Source organism: Ovis aries, chromosome 19 (genome assembly GCF_016772045.2).
Source record: "Ovis aries strain OAR_USU_Benz2616 breed Rambouillet chromosome 19, ARS-UI_Ramb_v3.0, whole genome shotgun sequence".
In the NCBI taxonomy this organism is placed as follows: domain Eukaryota; kingdom Metazoa; phylum Chordata; class Mammalia; order Artiodactyla; family Bovidae; genus Ovis; species Ovis aries.
The window spans coordinates 19,026,492-19,051,657 of NC_056072.1; the positions used below are offsets into that span (position 1 = coordinate 19,026,492).

The window sequence follows — 25,166 nt, forward strand, 5'->3', positions numbered from 1 at the left end:
AAGTGATACCTGAAACCCTGGGATGAAAATCTGAAAGAGTATTTCCTTGGGAAATTAGGGCATTAGCAAATGCCTGTGTACACTAGAGGGGAGCAGGTTTTAGAAAGCCACATACATACCCAGGGCAGCCATCCTGCCCTGATGCTGAGAAAACTCATGAGAAGAATTTTATCTTTGATAACCCCGAGGATCAGCACAAGCAAGTAGTGAAGGTTAAAGCAAAATTGCAAATAACCTAGCTAAGTGTTAAAGGGATGTTTCAGAACAGAGCCAAACCACAAAGACTGAGTGTTATGTATTAAATTAAGTCTATCTCAAAATTTGTATGTTGAAGTCCAAAACCCCAGCACCTCAAATGTGACCTTGTTCAGAAGTGGGGCCATGATGAATGTAACTAGTAAAGTCAAGACGAAGTCTTCAGAGTGGATCTAATCCAATATGAACAGCATCCTTATAATAAGGAAGAATCAGAACACAGAGAAAGAACATCATGTGATGATGAAGGCAACCCTAGGGATGCCAAGCTTGCCAGCAAATTGTCAGAGATAGGCAGGAGGCAAAGAACAGATATACTTTCATACCCTGAGAAGGAATAACCCTGTTAACACTTTCATCTTGGACTTCTAGCCTTTCAAACTGTGGAAAAAAAGCACACTTCTGTTGTCTAAGTCCCCCAGTCTGTGCTTTGTTACGGAAGCCCTAGCTAACTAATCAGGGCTATGAAAGGCATTTGTTGTTGCTGTTGTTTTTGTTTGTTTTGTTTTAGCTCCTGGCATTTAAGGAAATTTTTGTCAAAATGCTAACTGAATGCAAGCTAACAGAGCAGGCACTTCAGTGACTACACAAATGATAAGGAATAGTGTGTTTTTAAGTTTGGAGAAATCTCTGAACAAACCAACAACTTCAGCCTTCCACAAACAGGCACATCAAACCCTGGGAAATGGGGAATCTTAGTTCCAGAGTTACCACAGTACAATATTCAAATGCCCAGTTATCAGTAAAAAAAAAAAAAAAAAATCAAAAAGTATACAACACAATAGGTAAGTCCATTCCACTTCAAGGGAAAAAAATGAAAGAAACTATCCATTAGTATGCCCTAATGTATGCCCTAATTAGTAAGATACTGGACTTACCAGATAAAGACCTTAAATTAACATCTTAAATATACTCAAATATTTAAAGAAAATAATGAGCAAGGAACAAAACACTAGGAAAATGATGAATATATGGAATGAGAATATTCATAAAGAGAGAGAATTTATACTGTTTACCAACAGTTAACACTACTATTTACTTATTTCTTATGTCTATTTATAATAATAAATTATTACTCCCCTTTTGCTGTGCTTTCATCTCCAGGAGGAAAGGAATTTTTGTTTCCTGGTCACCGGTACCTAATCAGTGCTTGACAGATAGCAGGCAGTCAGCATTTGTTAACTGACTGACAATAGATGGTCTCTTCCACATTAAGCAGCCCGTTACCTATAGTTCTCTGATATAAAGAAACATTAACTTTGATGTGATGACAGCGGATACAACTCTGGAGTAGGCAGGTAAAATAAAGAGGGGAGGATATTTATAAAGTGAAAGTTTCTGAATGTGATGAGCTACAGAGCGAGGCTGAGGCGATGAGGGAAGGAACACATCAAAGGGCAGGGGAAAGGGAGATGAGACTGATGGGGAGACTCGAAGAATGCATGGTTTTTCTTAGAAGAGGGATACATAAGACAGGCAAAGGAAGAGAGGGGCATCTCTGTGAAGTAAATGACACCTGAAGAATGTAACTCAGACAAGATAAAGGGTGAAACAAGACGGCTATAAGAAAGTGAAAGTGTTAGTCACTCAGTCGTGTTTGTGACCTCATGGACTGTAGCCCATCAGGCTCCTTTGTCCGTGAGATTCTCCAAGAAAGGATGCTGGTGTGGGTTCCCATTCCCTTCTCCAGGGGGTCTTCCTGACCCAGAGATCAAACCTGTCTCCTGCACTGTCTGAGCTACCAGGGGTTTTAAGAAGGACATCCTAATATTCAACCATATCCATCAAGTCATATATATGCTAGGTCTATTAGTAAATGCCAAAGTTTCAGGAAAAAAAAAAGGGAAGGAAAATCCCATGGAACCCATGGGTCTCAGACACTGCCCTGGAGGATGATTCCAGTTGGGTGTGCTGCCCGTGAGTGTAATCTGTGTTGTCATAAAGCAGGTATGTGCTACCTTTCGAACTGCAGGAGTATTGCTTGGTTTTGCAGGGTAGGCTAATTCTGAAAAAAGCACAAATTCTTTAGAAGAAAAAAAAAGATTAATGATTTGATCTCTCACACAGAAACACACACACACATACACACACACACAATACCTCTATTTTCCAGATCAACAAGAAATGGTGAAATGGGAAGCCCTGGCATATTGTAGGCTGTGAAAGGATCTGATATGAATATGGGCCAGGAATCTAGACCAGGTTAGAGAGGCTTGGGCTGCTGACCTCCCTACACATCCTCCAAATTTATATCTTTTCAGCCTGCATAGTATACTGGTGCTTTGTCTCTCTTCTTTCTTTGCCATTTGTATCTCTCTGATTTACAAGTTGGTTCTTAAGGAAATGCACTTGATAGTAATTATTCTAGTATGATATTTTCTTATTTACATCTTTATTTATCACCTGTCACCTCCACATTAAGAAGGCAATTCCAGGAGAGCAGGGGTGTGATCTGATTGTCATCTGCTATATATCTCAGTTTTTAGATCAAGGGCTGATACCTTGCTAGAGCTTATAAACATTTATGACAGATTCAATGAAAAACATTGTCATAACACTGAACATGCAATATTCTCACTTCTCTTTCATCAGACAAGGTTATAGGTCTATTATTAATTATAGCATTGCTTAGAAATACTATTGTGGTTTAAGGTGATATTTTATTTCTTGGCATTTTCTGTCATTCCCCTAATAAAACTCTGTGATGTGCGTGGAACATTTCAGGTAATCAGAAAGACTAAAGCAGGGCATATATAAATTGGAGCCAGAAATATTTTCGTTCAGCTCTTCACAGCTTTGATCTCTGGTTTTAAGAAAAGTAGAGAATGTCTTTCTATCTTGAGTAAACAAACAAAAAAAAAAGCATGAAATAACCAACTTTTTCATGCCAGATCTACAGCACCTTTTGTCTTTTCTTACACACACCACTGATTTAATTCAAGAGCCGAGCTGTGCTATAGACCCACTGGAAAACCATCACCAATAGTCATAGCTGTCAGAGTTGTCTTTGAACATTCATCCTTTATTATGTTCACTCCCTGATGCTAATGATTATGTCAGAGACGAAAAGAGCCTGGCCAATGATCCTTGCTGGCTATAATTAGAGGATGTTGAGGACAGCCTACTCTTGAAGAAGCTGAGCACCATACAGGGCAGAGTCCATGGCAATTTGACCATTTTGCTTTGAGGACTCGTTGAGGGCTGGAGAGGATGACTGGGGGTCCCTGCTAATGGGGCAACAGAAAATAGAAAAATGCTAGGGATTCCTTGGCTCATCAGACAATACAGAAAGACTAAAAATCATGGAGCTGTTTTGGCTCAGGAGCTGGAGAGGTGCTGCCAAATCTAGAGACATTCTTTTATATCCCATGTAGAGAGCAGCCAAAGGGGCCAGAGCTGACCTTTTCTGGGCATAGTTGTTATCATTGTCTCATTCAAAATAGGGGAAATGACCCCCTGGGCTGGCAAGCACTGAGGCCCTGTTTTCTATAAATGGAGAATAAATACAAATAGAAGACAAAAGTTGATGAACATGATTTTCACAGGACCCATGCCTTTGCAAGCCCTTTGGCCTAAGGCAATTTACTGTCAATTGTTCATGCAAATATAGAGATGATGAGCCAAAAGTTTAGATATTTGCTGAATGTGTTCCAAATATGGATCTAAAGGAAAAAAACCATGTTGATTACTGATAAGCTTTTTCTTATTTCTATTTGAAGGTACAACATTATACAACATAGTCAAAGATTAAAAGGGATGTAATAGTGTTCTGCAGAGAAGGCAATGGCACCCCACTCCAGTACTCTTGCCTGGAAACTCCCATGGACGGAGGAGCCTGGTAGGCTGCAGTCCATGGGGTCGCTAAGAATCAGACATGACTAAGCAACTTCACTTTCACTTTTCACTTTCATGCATTGGAGAAGGAAATGGCAACCCACTCCAGTGTTCTTGTCTGGAGAATCCCAGGGATGCCGGAGCCCACTGGGAAGCCATCTGTGGGGTCGCACAGAGTCGGACACGACTGAAGCGACTTAGCGGCAGCAGCAGCATCAATAGTGTTCTGAGTATTTGGATAATGCTCCATCCCAGTAGAGTCCACTATGGAACATCCCCAAAATGAAAAAAGATTAAAAAATAGGAGAGGAAGACATACTTGCCCATATGGAATATGCTCTAAAGTTTCATCTCATATATTTCACAGCTGTGTTTAGAAACCGTAAAGCAACTGAAGGCATTTCTTTTTTCATTTCCTTAGGAGTGTGACACCAAATGCACAGCCACAATCCTGTGATCCCATCCTCTATATTAGTGAACACATCTCCACTCTGTATCCATGCAAAGACAACATGGGCAGACAGAAGCCACACAAGTCTTCAAGAACAATATGAAAAGCCTTGTGTTCTTTCTCGATAGCATTGCAGAGTTTTGCATGAAGAGGTGCTGTTTTGCCACATTTCAAAAGTACTTTCATTGATAATAGCATTTCCTCACCATATTGCTTCTTGAGGCCACATTTCTTTCTTAGCAGATTCAGGACGTTATCTTGTGTCTACTTTAACAATTTTGAGTATCCCTAGAAACCTATGAAAATGTATTTTGTTTCAATAATTTGTATTAAGCTACTTAGTCATTTCCTAAGACATGTTGAACCTGGGTCTTGCAACCATGGAGTTACTAATATGCTTATGACCTGTCTACAGCTTGGGAAGAGAGCACCTCAGCACAGACCCTGTAATGGCTTTGCTTTGGTCCTCACCCAAATCTGACACTTCATCCCTCTATAGAGTCATCTGAGTGAGCTTCCTCATTCCCTTTTATCACATCCCATTTTCATGCTCAGATGCTGCCTAGACTTCAGAGTAAGATACAAATTCCTCAGTATAGTTTACAAGACCTTTCATAATCCAACCCTGGCCCACTTCTCAGCCATTTGTGCCAGGTTCTTATGTGGTATGTATTTCCTCCATCCAGCCAGGCATCCAACCACTTAAAAACCAGTTTGATCACCTGCCAGGCCAGGCCAAGATCAAGGCATTTGTATCAATGATGGCATGTAAAGGATGTCTCCAGACAGAGACAAGTAAAGAGATGTTACAGTGGTAGGAGCTATGGGAAGGTGCCATGGAGCCCTGAACCAGACCTGGCTGGAGTGCAGTGGCTGCAGATGGCTTCCAAGGAAAACTAGTATCTAATCAGAGACACGCATGTTAGAAAGGAGTTAATCAGGCAAACAGTGCAGTGACCACAACTGTAGGAGAGGGAAGCGCTTCCCAATGAACATAAATGAGAACATTTTTGAAGAGCTGGAAGAAGTTTAGGATGGCTGCAAAGAAGGTGTGGGTTGCCGAATGAATGATTCAATGTTACCCTGGTATGCCCTGCTCCATCACTCCTCTGTTCCCACCACCTGGGTGGAGAGTAGAGAAGCTTCTCATGGTCCGATGAGCATTAGCGCACCTGTTTGTTTCATCTCTCAGGCATCTTCCACAACCGCAGCATCACCACCCAAGACAAGCTGGCACATTACCTCACCCTAAACCATCTATTCTAAACTGTGTTTACAGTATTTCTATTATATGGTCAACAACTACATTCTGATACATTTCCTCAGCTATGTATGCTTTGAGCATGGGATTTTTGTCCTTATTTTTCCAACTTAGCACAAAGCAAAGCACACAGTAAATACTTAAATTTTTGAGTGAAAAGGAATGGAAGAAGTTAAACTGTCTTTTGTTTTTGCAGGTCATCTGCAAATGTATGGGTCTGGTTTGGAAGATGGGCAATCTTCTTCGGACTTGTACTGCAATTAATTCAAAGCCTCTCCATGACCACATGGGTGACTTACAGGATTCTTATCTCCCCAAGATAACACAGAAAGGGAACAGTGACAAAACCATAACCTGGCTTGTTTAAAAAGCCCACATAGACCATGCAGCCTTCTAGGGAGAATAATTAATTAGACTGGAGTAGAGACAGAATAGAAAGAAAGACAAATATTTGATCTTTTTTGAGTGAGTGGATAGAGTTCTTTTAACATGCAAAGCATACTGTATGAAATCTTTGGAGACCTGGCCCTTCAGAAAAGGAAGACAAAGCCCAAAAGCAGCAGAGGAGTTCCTTTTCTTTACAGAGTCTTTTTTCAGAAGTAACTTATCTTTTCAAATTAAAGGAGAACTTAAGTTGTAATCAGCAACTTTTGTTACATCAGAAAGATGCCAATAAATGCCCTCTCCTCCTCCTACCTCTCAAAGAATCTTTGTAGCTACAAGGAAAGCAAAGGGAAAGAATAGGGGCAGGAAGCTTAAGAGAAAAATAACGCAAGGACAAAAGAGACCCAGGAAGGAAAAATGATGGTGATGCCTGGGATGGGTGGTATGCTATATGATCCTGGGGACTGGAGGAGACCCCGAGAGGTAATGGGGGAAAGAATCCAGAGCCTAAGGCTCCAGGCTGCCTTTGCAGGGGGCCCAGGCTTGATCCCCAGTCAGGGAACTAGATCCCACATGCCATAGCTGGGAGTTCACATGCCACAACTTAAGATCCTATGTGTTGCATGCGGCAGCTAAGATCTGGCACAATCAAATAAGTAAATACATAAATCAAAAAAAAAAAAAAAAAAGGTGTCCTGCTATGGAAGCAACAACAAATTACAAAGGGAAAACGTTCTCTCAGAAAATGCAGCTCACTTACGCAAACTTGGGCTGTGTTATTATTTCACCTCTTATTAAAGATAATGATCTCACAGAAAGCTCTTGCAGCATAATAAAACAAAGATATATGCTAATGGCGATATTATTATGAGAATAACATGATCTTTTCAAGAGAAGACTATCAACTAAAATAACAGACCAGATATAGGGCTTCATTTGTATTTCACGGCTGGAAGTTCGAACAGATCCTGCATACATCATGTAAACCTTAAGAGAGTCATGGCCCAGCCACTCCACACAGCACCAGCCACTCTCTCAGGAAATCACCTACTGACAAAACCCATACCTTCCACAGTTGCTCGCTTGGGCTGAATGGTGATGGCTCCTTCTGCGATGTCTTCATGCTGGTGCAGTGGGTTGATTTTGGATCCCCAGCTGTCTGATCCCACCCAGAGGAAGTGGCCTACTTGGTCAGCTCTTTTTGCTGCTGCAAGGATCTGCCTGTGGAGAAGAACATTAAAAAGATACGTTAATGATAAAGAGCAGCTATTGTACGTATGCATATCCGGAATCAAGCAGAAGGAAAACAAGCTACTGCTTCTCAAAAAGCAAATAGCTGGTAGTAAGCCAAAGGATTTTTATTCTTAATATATAAAGAGATATTGTTAGCCAATACAAAAATTCAAGGCAGCTTGAGGAAAATAGGCAGAGTATTCAAAGTCAAAAGATAAAAGGGGAAATATAAGTAATTAGTTAGCTGCTTATTCACATACATTAAAAATGAGGAAAACGTGAATGAGAACAATATATTAAATTCACTCCTTATTTTGGCCAAAATGTTTGTTTGGTTTTATTTGTGTTGTGAGTTTTTTTTTTAATATCAATTTATTTTAATTGGAGGCTATTACTTTACAATATTGTCTTGTGTCATGAGCTTTGACATGAGGCTGGAGACGTGAGTACTGCCATTCACTGCTGGTGGTACATATCATTTCTGGAAAGCAATGAATCAGTCTATATGAAGCATCTTAAATTACTTATTAAAATAAGCAGAACTTCACATTAAGCTTGAAAAATGTGCAATCCATATTTATAAATTAAAAAGTATATAAATAGCAAGGGCAAGAAAAAAAAGGAGGAAATAAAAAAAAAGGAAATGGTTTACTCATGAAGGAAAATTTTACTTCTGCTTACAGAATTCTAGGAATCAGGAGTGTGTCACCCCAGGCAGAAAACAGCTTTTCTGGAAAAATCTGAACTACCCTAGGAAAAAGATTCTAGATATTGACATAGAGACATTTTCTAAGAGAATGGACACCTAGATGCCTGACCAGTCCACTGAGAGGCCTATCAGCTGACAAGTTTTCCCCATGTATGTAGAATTTTCTTGTGTCTTACTCAAATGGGAACTGCCAGAAATGACCCATCATTGCGGAAAATCCACAATACAAAACAGAAACCAAATAAATAAGAAAAAGGAAACTGGTGAGGTATGGAGAGGAAATTATACAAAAAAACCCAGTAGCTAAATGAGAATCAGGATCTCTATTATTAAGAACAAGAAAACTATCAAGAATAAGATAGAAACAACAATAAAAAAAGAGATCTTAGTTATTAAAAGTATGAAATTAAAATTATGTTAGAAGAGATAAAGGCCAAAGAACTAAATAGACATTTCTCCAAAGAAGACATACATATGGCTAACAAACACATGAAAAGATGCTCAACATCACTCATTATCAGAGAAATACAAATCAAAACCACAATGAGGTACCATTTCACGCCAGTCAGAATGGCTGTTATCCAAAAGTCTACAAGCAATAAATGCTGGAGAGGGTGTGGAGAAAAGGGAACCCTCTTACACTGTTGGTGGGAATGCAAACTAGTACAGCCACTATGGAGAACAGTGTGGAGATTCCTTGAAAAACTGGAAATAGAACTGCCATACAACCCAGCAATACCACTGCTGGGCATACACACTGAGGAAACCAGAATTGAAAGAGACATGCGTACCCCAATGTTCATCGGAGCACTGTTTATAATAGCCAGGACATGGAAACAACCTAGATGTCCATCAGCAGATGAATGGATAAGAAAGCTGTGGTACATATAACAATAGAGTATTCAATTCAGTTCAGTTCAGTCGCTCAGTCGTGTCCGACTCTTTGCGACCCCATAAATCGCAGCACACCAGGCCTCCCTGTCCATCACCATCTCCCGGAGCTCACTCAGACTCATGTCCATCGAGTCCATGATGCCATCCAGCCATCTCATCCTCTGTCGTCCCCTTCTCCTCCTGCCCCCAAACCTTCCCAGCATCAGAGTCTTTTCCAATGAGTCAACTCTTCACATGAAGTGGCCAAAGTACTGGAGTTTCAGCTTTAGCATCATTCCTTCCAAAGAAATCCCCCAGTTGATCTCCTTCAGAATGGACTGGTTGGATCTCCTTGCAGCCCAAGGGACTCTCAAGAGTCTTCTCCAACACCACAGTTCACAAGCATAAATTCTTCGGCGCTCAGCCTTCTCCACAGTCCAACTCTCACATCCATACATAACCACAGGAAAAACCATAGCCTTGACTAGACGGACCTTAGTCGGCAAAGTAATGTCTCTGCTTTAGAATATACTACCTAGGTTGGTCATAACTTTTCTTCCAAGGAGTAAGCGTCTTTTAATTTCATGGCTGCAATCACCATCTGCAGTGATTTTGGAGCCCCCAAAAATAAAGTCTGACACTGTTTCCACTCTTTCCCCATCTATTTCCCATGAAGTGATGGGACCCGATGCCTTGATCTTCGTTTTCTGAATATTGAGCTTTAAGCCAACATTTTCGCTCTCTTCTTTCATTTTCATCATGAGGCTTTTTAGCTCCTCTTCACTTTTTGCCATAAGGGTGGTGTCATCTGCATATCTGAGGTTATCGATGTTTCTCCCGGCAATCTTAATTCCAGCTTGTGTTTCTTCCAGTCCAGCATTTCTCATGATATACTCTGCATAGAAGTTAAATAAGCAGGGTTCCAATATACAGCCTTGACACACTCCTTTTCCTATTTGGAACCAGTCTATTTTTCCATGTCCAGTTCTAACTGTTGCTTCCTGACCTGCATACAGATTTCTCAAGAGGCAGGTTAGGTGGTCTGGTATTCCCATCTCTTTCAGAATTTTCCAGTTTATTGGGATCCACACAGTCAAAGGCTTTGGCATGGTCAATAAAGCAGAAATAGATGTTTTTTGGAACTCTCTTGCCTTTTCCATGATTCATCGGAGGTTGGCAATTTGATCTCTGGTTCCTCTGCCTTTTCTAAAACCAGCTTGAATATCAGGGAGTTCACGGTTCACGTACTGCTGAAGCCTGGTTTGGAGAATTTTGAGCATTACTTTACTAGTATGTGAGATGAGTGCAACTGTGTGGTAGTTTGAGCATTCTTTTGCATTGCCTTTCTTTGGAATTGGAATGAAAACTGACCTTTTCCAGTCCTGTGGCCACTGCTGAGTTTTCCAAATTTGCTGGCATATTGAGTGCAGCACTTTCACAGTATCATCTTTCAGGATTTGAAAGAGGTCAACTGGAATTCCATCACCTCCACTAGCTTTGTTCATAGTGATGCTTTCTAAGGACCACTTAACTTCACTTTCCAAGATGTCTGGCTCTAGATGAGTGATCACATCATTATGACTATCTGGGTCGTGAAGATCTTTTTTGTACAGTTATTCTGTGTATTCTTGCCACCTCTTCTTAATATCTTCTGCTTCTGTTAGGTCCAGACCATTTCTGTCCTTTATCGAGCCCATCTTTGCATGAAATGTTCCCTTGGTATCTCTAATTTTCTTAAGGAGATCTCTAGTCTTTCCCATTCTGTTATTTCCCTCTATTTCTTTGCATTGATTGCTGAAGAAGGCTTTCTTATCTCTTCTTGCTATTCTTTGGAACTCTGCATTCAGATGCTTATATCTTTCCTTTTCTCCTTTGCTTTTTGCCTCTCTTCTTTTGACAGCTATTTGTAAGGCCTCCCGAGACAGCCATTTTGCTTTTTGCATTTCTTCTCCATGGGGATGGTCTTGATCCCTGTCTCCTGTACAATGTCACGAACCTCATTCCATAGTTCATCAGGCACTCTATCTATCAGATCTAGGCCCTTGAATCTATTTCTCACTTCCACTGTATAATCATAAGGGATTTGATTGAGGTCATACCTGAATGGTCTAGCGATTTTCCCTACTTTCTTCAATTTGAGTCTGAATTTGGTAATAAGGAGTTCATGATCTGAGCCACAGTCAGCTCCTGGTCTTGTTTTTGTTGACTGTATAGAGCTTCTTCACCTTTGGCTGCAAAGAATATAATCAGTCTGATTTTGGTGTTGACCATCTGGTGATGTCCGTGTGTAGAGTCTTGTGTTGTTGGAAGAGGGTGTTTGCCATGACCAGTGGGTTTTCTTGGCAAAACTCTATTAGTCTTTGCCCTGCTTCATTCCACATTCCAAGGCCAAATGTGCCTGTTACTCCAGGTGTTTCTTGACTTCCTACTTTTGCATTCCAGTCCCCTATAATGAAAAGGACATCTTTTTTGGGTGTTAGTTCTAAACGATCTTGTAGGTCTTCATAAAACCGTTCAACTTCAGTTTCTTTAGCGTAACTGGTTGGGGCATAGACTTGGATAACTGTGATATTGAATGGTTTGCCTTGGAGATGAACAGAGATCATTCTGTCATTTTTGAGACTGCATCCAAGTACTGCATTTTGGACTCTTTTGGAGCATTACACAGCCATTAAAAAGAATTCATTTGAATCAGTTCTAATGAGGTGGATGAAACTGGAGCCTATTATACAGAGTAAAGTAAGCCAGAAAGAAAAACACCAATACAGTATGCTAATGCATATATATGGAATTTAGAAAGATGGTAACGATAAACCTGTAGGTGAGACAGCTAAAGAGACACAGATGTATAGAACAGTCTTTTGGACTCTGTGGGAGAGGGAGAGGGTGGGATGATTTGGGAGAATGGCATTGAAACATGTAAAATATCATATAAGAAATGAATCGCCAGTCCAGGTTTGACACATGATACTGGATGCTTGGGGCTAGTGCACTGGGATGACCCAGAGGGATGGTACAGGGAGGGAGGTGGGAGGGGTTCAGGATGGGGAACATGTGTACACCTGTGGCGGATTCATGTTGATGTATGGCAAAACCAATACAATATTGTAAAGTAATTAAGCTCCAATTAAAATAAATAAATTTATATTTAAAAAATTTTAAAAAGAGATAATGTATAAAGTGAAGAAATATTTTCAGAAAGCAAAACAATATCAAAAAGGTATAGCATATACAAGAAAAGATGAGTATCTTAAAGAAAGAAACGCAGAAAGACTTACATCCAACTAACAGTATTTCAAGGACAAATGTAAAAAGAAATTAATTTTTAAAATAATTTGTAATGAAAAAAAATCCAAGGAATTGAAAGTATGACTTTTCAAATTCAAGGGGCTCACTCCAGTATTCTTGCCTGGAGGACCCCACGGATGGAGGAGCCTGGTGGGCTTCAGTCCATGGGGATGCAAAGAGTCGGACACGCCTGAGACTAAAACACACGCACACATCCAGCAAGTTAACAGGGGAAAACCAAACATGTCAGAGAACTACAGTTTCTGAATAAAGTGAGAATAAAGCTTCCAAGGGGAAATTGGGACTATTGGAAAGTAATAAGAAGCAGAATATTGCCAACCTCTCCAGAGAGAGAGAGGGAAAAAAAAAAAAAAAAGGATGATGGAGTAATGCCTTCCAAATTTTGAGGGAAAAATATTTGTAATCTAGAATTCTAATATTTAACACATATAGAATCTCTATACAAATAGAGAATCTCCATACAAATAGAACTGGCATATAGATAGATGGGTTTGGATGGAGAGAGGGAGGGACAGGTGGATGGATGGATAGATAGATATTCAGGGGATATTAAAGATTTTTTGATCCAAACTCAGACTCTCAAATTCCTTGCAAATTATGAGTTCTATAACTTGTCAGTCACCATAGATAGTTGCTATAAATCATTTATTTGCCTGGGATGATGTATTTAAAAATAACTATGTGACCACACCTTACATTTCCAACTAGTAATTAAGTGCGGAGGCAGGTGAAGAATATTTTTAGTCATAAACACAAAAAATGCTTTCTTTAATACATCCGTTACTAGAAAATTACTGGAGGGTACATTATAGCCCCCATAAAGAAACTAAGTGATGAATAAAAATAAAAGAAATGGAGAGAGAAAGAAAACAAAAAAGTTAAAATAATAAAGACCAGCCTAGCTTAAAACAGAAAGATGGAGTGGGAGGGAAATGTACAGAAAAGCAATGGAACTCAGAGATTATTTTTTAAATATATATATATATATATATATATATATATATATACACACACACACATATAAACATAAGAGAAAAGTGATAACCTAGGACATTAACAATTGCAAGTTAAAAATCTGTCATATTAATTTGATGAATGAAAAACCTACCCCTAAAATCACATCACGGAAAAAATACTGCTGTAGTACATAATATTTACATGCTCATAATGTCAACTCTGAGTTTTACTAAATGGAAATCTGATAGTACAATGCTAGGAAGATAAAGGAGGTATGAGACAAGTTCTATATAACATAAGAGGAATTAATAGACAATATTTTAAATTAATGATTCCAAAATAGCAATACAGGCACCTTTGAAGAAGACCTAAAGAATTAGTTTCAAGAATCAAAATAATTGCTCAAGAAGAACAGAACCAGAGAGTGCAATGGGATGGAAAAGGAGGCTAGGGCTTTGCAGAAAAAGTATTTAAATTATATTTTTGTTCCTCTTCAATTATGTGCATTTATTATTTTCACACAATCAATCCTTTATACTCTTGAGTTAGAGATACCGTCTCTATTAATCTAACCAAAGGGTATGATCGCTGATGCTGTCAAAATCATACGTTCATTACTGGAGACAAGCTAAACGCAGAGCAGCAGGGAAGTGGCTTGAGAAATGACGGTGCGTCTGAAGGATGCGTTAGAGACCAGTGAGAAACACATGGAGCTCGATTTCTGCAAGCTACTGTCAAGAACAAAAAACGTCACATTAAAAAAAACTGCAAATGACTAGTCATTTCTTACAATAATGAAAACTGGCCTGCATAAATGACTAGATGCATAGTTAAAAGTATAGGGTTGTATGAGAGCACAGAAAAATATGGATAATATGTAATTCATTGTTAAAGACAATTCATTGAGAACCTGCTGATGAAGTATGAAAAGGATGCGAGAATCCAACTGAAACAATGTAAGAAAGACAAATTGATGTAAAAAAATAAATAAATAAATATTCCACCTTAATATGCTTACATAAAAGTGTGGGTTAATTTATTAAGAGAAATAAGATTAAACTGTTTAAACATATTTTAGTATTGAAAGTGAGATGTGAACCGTAAAAATTAGAATATCAAATAAAAATATCAGATGTGAATCTGAATCTACTGGGGAAAATTTTTAGAATAAAATAACCGCAAATGTTAAACAAGAATTTTATTAGTGGTTATCTCTGAGTGTTAAGATATTAAGTTTTATAGGGGATTACTTACAATCATGGTTTGTGATTATTCTAAACTTTCATTTTTTTAGATAATCAGGGAGCAGAGTAAAGCTAGGAATTCCTTTTATTAAAATGCAACAACAAAAATATTTCCATTATTTTCCAATGGTTTAAACATAAATCACAGCAGGATCCTCTATGATCCACCTCCCAGAATTCTGGAAATAAAAGCAAAAATTAACAAATGGGATCTAATTAAAATTAAAAGCTTCTGCACAACAAAGGAAACTATAAGCAAGGTGAAAAGACAGCCTTCTGAATGGGAGAAAATAATAGCAAATGAAGCAACTGACAAACAACTAATCTCAAAAATATACAAGCAACTTATGCAGCTCAATTCCAGAAAATAAACGACCCAATCAAAAATGGGCCAAAGAACTAAATAGACATTTCTCCAAAGAAGACATACGGATGGCTAACAAACACATGAAAAGATGCTCAACATCACTCATTATTAGAGAAATGCAAATCAAAACCACAATGAGGTACCACTTCACACCAGTCAGAATGGCTGCGATCCAAAAATCTGCAAGCAATAAATGCTGGAGAGGGTGTGGAGAAAAGGGAACCCTCCTACACTGTTGGTGGGAATGCAAACTAGTACAGCCACTATGGAGAACGGTGTGGAGATTCCTTAAAAATTGCAAATAGAACTACCTTATGACCCAGCAATCCCACTTCTGGGCATACACCGAGGAAACCAGAATTGAAAGAGACATGTACCCCAATGTTCATTGCAGCACTGTTTATAATAGCCAGGACATGGAAACAACCTAGATGTCCATCAGCAGATGAATGGATAAGAAAGCAGTGGTACATATACACAATGGAGTATTACTCAGCCGTTAAAAGAATTCATTTGAATCAGTTCTGATGAGATGGATGAAACTGGAGCCGATTATACAGAGTGAAGTAAGCCAGAAAGAAAAACACCAATACAGTATACTAACACATATATATGGAATTTAGGAAGATGGCAATGACGACCCTGTATGCAAGACAGGGAAAGAGACACAGATGTGTATAACGGACTTTTGGACTCAGAGGAGAGGGAGAGGGTGGGATGATTTGGGAGAATGACATTCTAACATGTATACTATCATGTGAATTGAATCGCCAGTCTATGTCTGACGCAGGATGCAGCATGCTTGGGGCTGGTGCATGGGGATGACCCAGAAAGTTGTTATGGGGAGGGAGGTGGGAGGGGGTTCATGTTTGGGAATGCATGTAAGAATTAAAGATTTTAAAATTTAAAAAATAAAAACTAAAATTAAAAAAATAAAAAATAAAATAAAATAGCCACATAGTGTTACTTTTATAATCAGAAAAACAGTGTCTCAGGAACAGAATACACTCTTGTCTAACATTCAAATGATCAATACCCATGCCTGATTGAGCACTTCTCTTAGCTTCAAAATCTAGATATTAATGTCTTCTCACTGGTATTCTCCGGCAAAGTATTTGAAGTTAATGTTCTAAGAAATCTCAAAATTTCCCATCTACAGTGTAAATCTTCTGAGAAAAGAAATAATATAACATTGTGGGTTATCAGACATCAGTGGGCTTAAGCTCATGTTTTGGAAAATATGCACTTGATTTTTATTACTGTAGCCAAGAACTATTACTGCTATCACTTCTTTGAGTCATAGTACACAATGGTTCCAACACACAAATCCCCATGCAAAAAATGATGAGCATAGCTATTGAGCTGATTATATACCTTTTAACATTGCCAATTAAAACCGCACACTATCTGCAAATGAAGGATATTACAACCAATTAGGCATCATAGCTATTAGCAACAAATCTTTTAAGTGCCATGTACATGAACATATGCCATATTTTAAAATGTCCAAAATATGTATGAAAATCATATATGAGATGATTAAGAGAAGTATGAGTTGACAAATCTGGAGCAAAAAAAGAAAAAAGAAAAGAAAAGAAAAAGTCATATCATAAAAACAAAGTGCCTTGAATAACTAAATCACAAAGTGTGGAAGAAAATGCCCTAAGAGCAACAGAATCAGTTCTTTGTAAGGAGACAAATACACATTTAAGGGGTGACAGAAATAGTTTCACAGAAAAGGGCATGTCTGAAAAACAGACAGAATTTCAACAGGTAGAGAAGGAAAGAAGAAACATCATGAGCCAAGACCATGATGGAGGAGCTGTTAGGATACACTGATGAGTCAGTCCATGCGTCTTAGGTGGAGAACTGGGTGCATGAAGGTGGGGTCTACATGAAAAAACAGGACCATATTTTAATGCATCATGAAGTTCAGAGAGAGAGGCTTGTACTTAAAATTATTTTTTTTCTGAAATCTTTAGTTTATTTTTAAAAGATAAGGCAAACAGAATTTTAAAGTAATTTTTCTTTTTCCTATTTACTACCCAGGTTTCAGATGGCATATCAAACACATACAGCTTTTCTTCTCAAAGCCCAGTAGCTTTGAGTCTCAGAATTTTTCTGCTATAAGTATTTTTAGTAAGTTTATTAATATCCAGGTATCTTACCCACCCTATACCTAGGCTGCCTGTGGATCTTTAGGCTGTATTAGGATGCAGAGAGAACCAGATATTTTAAGAAAAGCAGAAGTAAATTGTATTTCAATGCAGATGGAAGGAAGGGCACATAACCAAGAACAAACGCAATTTTGGCATCAACCTGAAGAATAATATCACGAGAGCTAAACTAACTCTAGCCCTCAAAGGATACTGACAATAACACAAAGTTTTTGTTTTTGAGCCTTGTCAAAGCTAGAAGAGAAAGGAAATAGATCTATCCCCTTGGGGGAGGTGGTGAGGAATGTTGGTGCAAGTGTTTGTTTATTTATTTATTTTTAATATATATCTTATTATTAAAAATAATAAATAAAAATATATATTAAAATTATTAAATAGTGGACACTGCACTGGGCATTTCATACATTCATTCAGTGATGTGTGCTGAGCGTCCACCACTAACTGAGCAATGTGCTAGGGGCTAAGGATATGAAAGGAAGTCAAAAGGGGCATCGCCTCCATTTTAATGATGCCTTCAGACTAGTGGAGAATATAGACTCCAATTACATGATCAAAGAGTACAAAATGCCCTCAGTGACATTAACTATGCAACCAAGCTATTATGACAAATTTTCCAAAGCTACACTGTTTGGAAGCATCTTTCAGAAGCGACGCTACTGACAGCGCTGGAATGATGAAGTGGGGAAGGGAAGCTTTCCAGCAAGCGGGAAGAGAATGAGCAATGGCCTGGAAAGGAAGAAACACAAAGGCCCCCTCACCTACAGCACACAAGCCATGAGCAAGCATGGAATGAAATAAGGTTAGAAAAGTACAAGTCCACATTATCATAGAAAGAGTGCAAATGGATTTGCTGATGGGAAAACTGAGACCTCAAAGAGCTGGAGTAGAAGGGTATGGGATGGGACTTGCCCAAGGGGAGACAGTGGTCATAGCAAAAAAAAAAAAAAAAAAAACACCTCAGGTATCTTGACTTGAGGTTCAATGCTCTTCTCATTTAATAGTCCTGCCACCCACGGTCACAGCTCAGGGCTGGGAAGATGGGTGGACTCAGGGGAAGCATGGGGAACACACAAGGAAGGGAAACACGGGACTGGCCGGCTGGTGTGGGGGTGGGTAATGGCCTGGACCCTTCAACTTTGTCCTTGATATAAGATGCTCACTTTCAAATTAAATGAGTTATTAATTTGAACTATAATACAAACAGTTAAAAAATCCAAACAGAGCTTTTCCATCTGCAGAGGTGTAAAGGGACACCACCTCTTTGGAAGACAATATTCACATTTAAGAAAGCACACATCTTTGTCCTGGAAACTCTTTTTCCAGGAATTTATGTTTTAAATAGTTATTAATATAAAAAGTAATATATTTATGCATTATTATTTGCATTATGTTAATGCATCTATACATTGTAAAGGATGTATACATTAATGTCATATTCTGGCACACACAGATTTGTGGAAAACAAAGGTTCAGTTCAGTTCAGTTCAGTTCAGTTCATTTCAGTCGCTCAGTCATGTCCGACTCTTTGCGACCCCATGAATCGCAGCACGCCAGGCCTCCCTGTCCATCACCATCTCCCGGAGTTCACTCAGACTCACGTCCATCAAGTCGGTGATGCCATCCAGCCATCTCATCCTCTGTCATCCCCTTCTCCTCCTGCCCCCAGTCCCTCCCAGCATCAGAGTCTTTTCCAATGAGTCAACTCTTCGCATGCGGTGGCCAAAGTACTGGAGTTTCACCTTTAGTAACATTCCTTCCAAAGAAATCACCTTCAGAATGGACTGGTTGGATCTCCTTGCAGTCCAAGGGACTCTCAACAGTCTTCTCCAACACCACAGTTCAAAAGCATTGGTTCTTTGGTGCTCAGCCTTCTTCACAGTCCAACTCTCACATCCATACATGACCACAGGAAAACCATAGCCTTGACTAGACGGACCTTAGTCGGCAAAGTAATGTCTCTGCTTTTGAATATGCTATCTAGGTTGGTCATAACTTTTCTTCCAAGGAGTAAGCGTCTTTTAAGTTCACAGTTGCAGTCACCATCTGCAGTGATTTTGGAACCCAAAATAAAGTCTGACACTGTTTCCAGTGTTTCCCCATCTATTTCCCATGAAGTAATGGGACCAGATGCCATGGTCTTGGTTTTCTGAATGTTGAGCTTTAAGCCAACTTTTTCACTCTCCAGTTTCACTTTCATCAAGAGGAAGGTAATTTATAATCACACAAGAAGAAGTAGAAGTGAAGTCATTCAGTCGTGTCTGACTCGTTTTGACCCCGTGGACTGTGTAGCCTACCAGGCTTCTCTGCCCATGGAATTTTCCAGGCAAGAGTACTGGAGTGGGTTGCCATTTCCTTCTCCAGGGGATCGTCCCAACCCAGGGATCGAACCCAGGTCTCCTGCACTGCAGGCAGATGCTTTACCATCTGAGCCACCAGGGAAGCCCCTAATAATCGCACAAGTCTGTAACCAAATGTCAGTCAGTTCGAGAGCGGTTAGATAAACTACAGCAAATACATAAAATGAAATTCTGTGTGGCTGTTGAAAAGTACTGACATTCTGAGACCTCCATCATGAAAGAATAAGCCAAGGTGAGAGCAGGGGTAGAACAAGATAATATACAGTGTTCTACCATTTGCGTAAAAATGTACACACTGCCTCTAGAAAAATACACAAATATTACAAAATATACAGCTGCATTACAAAATACAAAAATTACAAAATACAGAGTTATTATTAGCATCTGGAAAGGAGAACCTGTTAGCTAGAGGACAAAATGAATCCAACGTCTTTTTCATTTCTAGATTTGTCAACACTTTTTGATTTTTTAAATCAGTGGTAATTACTGTTTGCTAAAAAAAAAAAAAAATGGTAAGGATTCGGGACTGAGGCGGCAGTGGTCAGGAAACAACACAGGGCAAATCTGTATTCTATAAGCAATTTCAAAGGTTAGCACCCCATGGCTTGGCCAAGAATGCAAGTAATGAGCTAAAAGGGAAAGTCAAAGTTGCATTTAGATTTTTGACATCAAAGAGCATCAAGGTAAAGAGAAAGAAGAAAAAGTGGACTGGAAAATGCAGACACATGACCAGCTTGGTTTTGAACATCCAAAGTCCAAAGCAGAAGCAATACTTCTAGAAATAGAAGGCATTTTTCTTTTACATTAGAAGAACTATTAGCAGAACTACTCTTTAGATAAAAGTTTGTTGGTGCACTGGGATGACCCAGATGGATGGTATGGGGTGGGAGATGGGAGTGGGGTTCAGGATTGGGAACACATGTACACCTGTGGCGGATTCATGTTGATGTATGACAAAACCAATACAATATTGTAAAGTAAAAAAAAAAAAATAGTAATACTAAATAAATAAAAAATAAATAAATAAAAATAAATAAAAGAACCTTTAAAAGGTCCAGCAGTTTTCTCCTTTTACAAGTTATTGAAAGCAGTTCTTTAGCAAATATGGGGGGAACTACGTGGCAGGAACAGGCTGCTGCTTCCATGGTTCGCTCTAACTTCTGTAGGGGTAGAAAGCACGAACGGACCTTGCCACCATGTAATTGTCAATTTGATTCTATGCTATCTTTTCCCTTTCTGTGCCAGCACTTTGATCTTTCTGTCCCCTAAACTACAACATGCATGTTAATGAATTTCACCAGGCAGCCTTACTTGATATCCTCATCGTTGGCAAAAAGAACGACGGCCCTGGAGTTGGGGGTGTCCAGGAGCTGCTTGATAATTTTGTCAAAGTCAATGGTCCTGTCTTTGCGTTCCTGGGGGATTCTCACGGACTGGGCAATGCAGAGCCCACCTGTTCAAGAAAAGAAAGCAGAATATCAATTAAGTTCCTGAAGAGATACCAAAGGAACCAGGGAAAGTAGACAGGGAGGAGGGAATTATGAATTCTGAGTACACAGCTCTTCCTTGGTGATCTTGCTGAATGAGCAAGGCTTAGGCTAGTAAGCTGAGTCCTAAGCTCCCATTCATACTTGGCATGCCTTCCAGGGTATGGCATAGCCTCAGTGTACTTGGGAACAGCCAGGTATGCCCAGGAATACCAATGATAGTGATTCTGGGGAGGTAGGTTGTAAAAATGTGTAGATGTCTGTTAGGTCAAGTTGGCTGACAGTGCTGCTGTACTTTATAGGACCACTGGTGACTTCAAGCACACTGAAGGTTGAGAGCCACTTAGACAGTGAAACTGGATGGGAGGCCTTTAAAATGAATGTTATATGCTAGAAGAAAACCACAGTCAGCTGCTGTGAAGTGAAGTTGCTGTGAAGCTGCTCAGTCGTGTCCGACTCTTCGCGACCCCATGGACTGTAGCCTACCAGGCTCCTCTGTTCATGGGATTTTCCAATCAGCTACAATATATATATTAAAGAAAAGTACTCAAAGAGATAAAACTCAGGTCAATTTCTATTACTTTTCTGGTGATTGCAGTCTCATAATTTTCCTCTTTCATATCCATCTCAGCTTTTCAAGCTCACAGACAATGGAATTAAAAAAAAAAAAGAACAACGATAAGAATGAGATCAACTATTATAAATCACAGTAATAAATGTTTTTTGACTACATGCTATATACTCAGCCTACAAATAATGTGCTTTATGTATGTTATCTGATCTTAAAAACCTTAAAGGCAGTTAGCATTGCCCATTTCATGTTGGAAGAGAAGGGGATTCAATAAATAAATAGATCTATTTACTGCAGACTTCTCAAGGCTGTCATGCTATTAACTGGCTTACAATATGCAGCCATTTATGAAACAACTGATATCCTCCTCACTACCCCAACTCTTGCTTAGTAGTTACTCCCCGATGTAGTGTTTTATAAAATACACCATAAGAAAGGCTGGTTTAGGCAAAAGGGGTAGAGAGGATATCTGGAGGTCAAGCCTCAAAGGTCATCCAATGGGCAGAAGACCTAGGGGCAGAGATAAGAGGAAAGCTTTGTTCTCTTTGTAACCTGGAGATGCCCATAACCAACGAGCTTATATCCAAAGCACGGACAACTGTGTGGATGCTACCAGGTTTCCATAAATATAAAAAATATAAACTCTATTCTAGAAGTGAGCCTCCATTACATTTTAATCCATTAGACTTAATCAGTGTCAGTTCTCTGTAAGTGGCTCTCAACCTTCAGTGTGCTTGAAGTCACCAATGGTCCTATAAAGTACAGCAACACTGTTAGCCAACTTGACCTAACTGACATTTACAGAATAATCCCCAGGACAACAGAAGAATACACATTATTTTCCAGTGAAAATGGAACATTCATTAAGCTGGACCATCTTCTGGATCATAAAAGAGAAAAATACCCTCAAATTAAAAAAAAAAACCTTATGACCTCAGACCATAAGAGAATCAAACTAGAAATGAATAACAGAGAGATAACAGGAAAATCTCCATACACTTGGAAATTAAACAGCACACATTTAAATAACCCATGGGTCAAAGACGAAGTACCAAGAAATTTTAAAATATCTCTAAATGAAAACTAAACTGTTAACATCTCAGAATGTATAGATTATAGCTAGACTGATGTTTACAGGAAAATAGTAATAATTAAACACTTAAGTTAGGAAAGAAGAAACACACAGAATCAGTAACCTAAGTTTCCACTTTAATAAATAAGACAAAGGAGAGCTAAATAACTCACTTTCCAAAAGGCAGAAAAGACCACAATGGTATATTACTACATAGCTACCAAAATATCTTTTAAAAATAATGAAAATTTCAAATTCTGGAGAAGATGCAGAGTAACAGAAATGCTCATTCATCACTGGTAGAAACACACAATGGTACAAACAGTCTGGAAAATAGGTTGGCATTAAATGTTAAATATAGAGTTAACATATAAAGCAGTGGTTCCAATGCTAGGTGTTTTCCAAGTGAACTGAAAAGTTATGTTCACACAAATGTGCTCAAAATGTTTGTAGAAACTTCATTCCTAATCACCAAAACTGAAAACAAGTAAGACATCTGTTAACAGGTGAATGGATAAATGAACCATAGTCCATGCAGGTGATAGGATATTTTTGAGCAGCAAAAGGGAACCACTGAGTCTCAGAAGAACATGAATGATTCAAAAATGCATTTTGCTAAGTGAAAAGGTCAAACCAAAAAGAGTACATATTATATAATTCTACTCATATGACATTCCGGGGGGGGGGGAAAAGCAAAACCATAGGGTTGGGAAACAGATTAGTGGATGTCAAGATTTAGGAGAGAGAGGAGGGGTTGGTCACAAAGGGACTGCGCAGGGTCAGCTGGGCAGTGCATGGGGTCTGTATGGTATGTGAGGTGGATATGCGGCTCTCTCTACTTGTTAGAACTCAAAGAACAACGTGTCACAGTAACTGGACTTTACAAAATCAACCAAGATATTAGGAGACGCAGACTGTGACAACTGAGGTGACTGGCATTAAGAACGTACCAGAGCATTTCACTGAAGCAGATGAGTGGAAGAGGAGTTGGCCTAAGCAGCTTCTTAAAATAGTGTACAACCGGCAACTAAGCATAAAGACAAGAAGAACTGCACAGAAAATGGCACTTGGATTTGTAAAATTTTCACAGGAGTTAGCAATACTGGAACAGCTTTCCATACTCAAGGTGAACAAAACAGGAAATGAACTGTAGATAAGGGGAGACAGGTTTCTCAGAGAGAGATAAAGAATTTATATATAAACGAGAGTGAGGCAAGAATGGACCATGCGGTGTGAGGGAGAGTCAGAGATAGTATAAACTCATGGTTTATAGCGAGATCCTTCCACAGGTGGGTCATTTTATGCATAAATACATGTACACATGGGTTAGTATACAGATATACATATGTGCCTTACCACTATCCACTGAGAGAGTCTAGAAATGATACTCCACAGCAGCAAACACACCTAGTGATACTGGTTTTGAAATACCATCTTTCTCCATCTTTTGGAGAAATGGGTGATTCTCAAGTTGGGGAAAAGCATATGAAAGACAATGTCAGGCAATAAGAAGTTCACAAAAGAGAAAAAAAAAAAACCCAATAAAGGGAGAGAGGTCAAAAGGACATAGGAGCCAACTTAAAAGAGATCCCAGTGAACAAAGCTAGAATAATATTAGCAACAAAGTAAATAATGATGGTAATGAATGACTATCCACAAACTACAATACATGCTCAGGAATCCATGCTATTAAAAATGACCAAATCAATCAATAGACCGGAAAGATGGGATGAATCTTCTTCACAGAAAAATCCAAATGAACAAATGTTGATGGATAAGGAGGATAGAGTAAGGAGGACAGAATATCACTCTTGGAGCATTAGAGGAAAAACTGTTGCATGCAAGGTCCGCTGATGAATGCTAAAATAAGTATGGGAAACTATAAGAAGACAGTGAACATTTATACAGCTTAAAAGAATCTTGCTCCAAATCTTTACCAGTCATTCAGGTGGTTTAGACATATGCCTACAACTTCTTTGATACTCTTCCTTTGAAAAGGTGGAGATTAATGTTTTTGCCCTTAAATGTAGTCTCGACTTAGTGCCTCACTTCTTAAGAATATGGCAAAGGAAAAGGAATAACTGAATAGTGGAGAGACCCACTGTAACTGGACCACTAAGTTAATATCACTAGTGCTAAGTCACTTTGTTAATGTACCCCCCTGAGAGGATGTGATAAGGGTGCCCCCATTTGAATTTCATTCTTCCCTCAAATCTATAACTTTCATCTACCCATGAGAAAATGTCAGGAAAATCCAAATTGAGGGATGTTCTACATTTCAAATTTCCTGACTTGCACTTTTCAAAATTGTCTAGGTCATAAAACACAAGACTTAGACATTGAAAACTGGATTGGACCCTTGGACAGAAAAAAGACATTCATGCAAAAACTGGTAAAATTTAAATAATGTCTATAGTTAAGAGTATTTTTGCCTTGTTGATTTCTCAATTGTGATAAACTAGTTATCTAAAAGTATTAACATTTGTGAGATGAGTCTGTGGGCATTTTCTTATGTTTGGGAATGCATGTAAGAATTAAAGATTTTAAAATTTAAAAAATAAAAAACTAAAAAAAAATAAAAAAAATAAAAACCTTTCCTTGAAAAAAAATAAATAAAAATAAAAT

At 38.8% G+C, this 25,166-nt stretch overlaps 1 protein-coding gene across 3 annotated transcripts in view; it reads right to left on the reverse strand.

The window, feature by feature from the left end:
- GRM7 (glutamate metabotropic receptor 7) overlaps positions 1-25,166 on the reverse strand; it is a 942,724-nt gene that overhangs the window by 453,897 nt on the left and 463,661 nt on the right. For all 3 annotated transcript variants that reach the window (XR_006057020.2, XM_042235921.2, XM_042235922.2), the window contains exons 3-4: positions 20,723-20,864; positions 7,252-7,406 (exon numbers count right to left, since the gene is read on the reverse strand). Coding sequence is in view for 2 of the 3 variants with exons in the window: in XM_042235921.2 (XP_042091855.1) it covers positions 7,252-7,406; positions 20,723-20,864 (297 nt within the window). In the remaining variant the exon portion in view is untranslated. The remainder of the gene's footprint in view (positions 1-7,251; positions 7,407-20,722; positions 20,865-25,166) is intronic.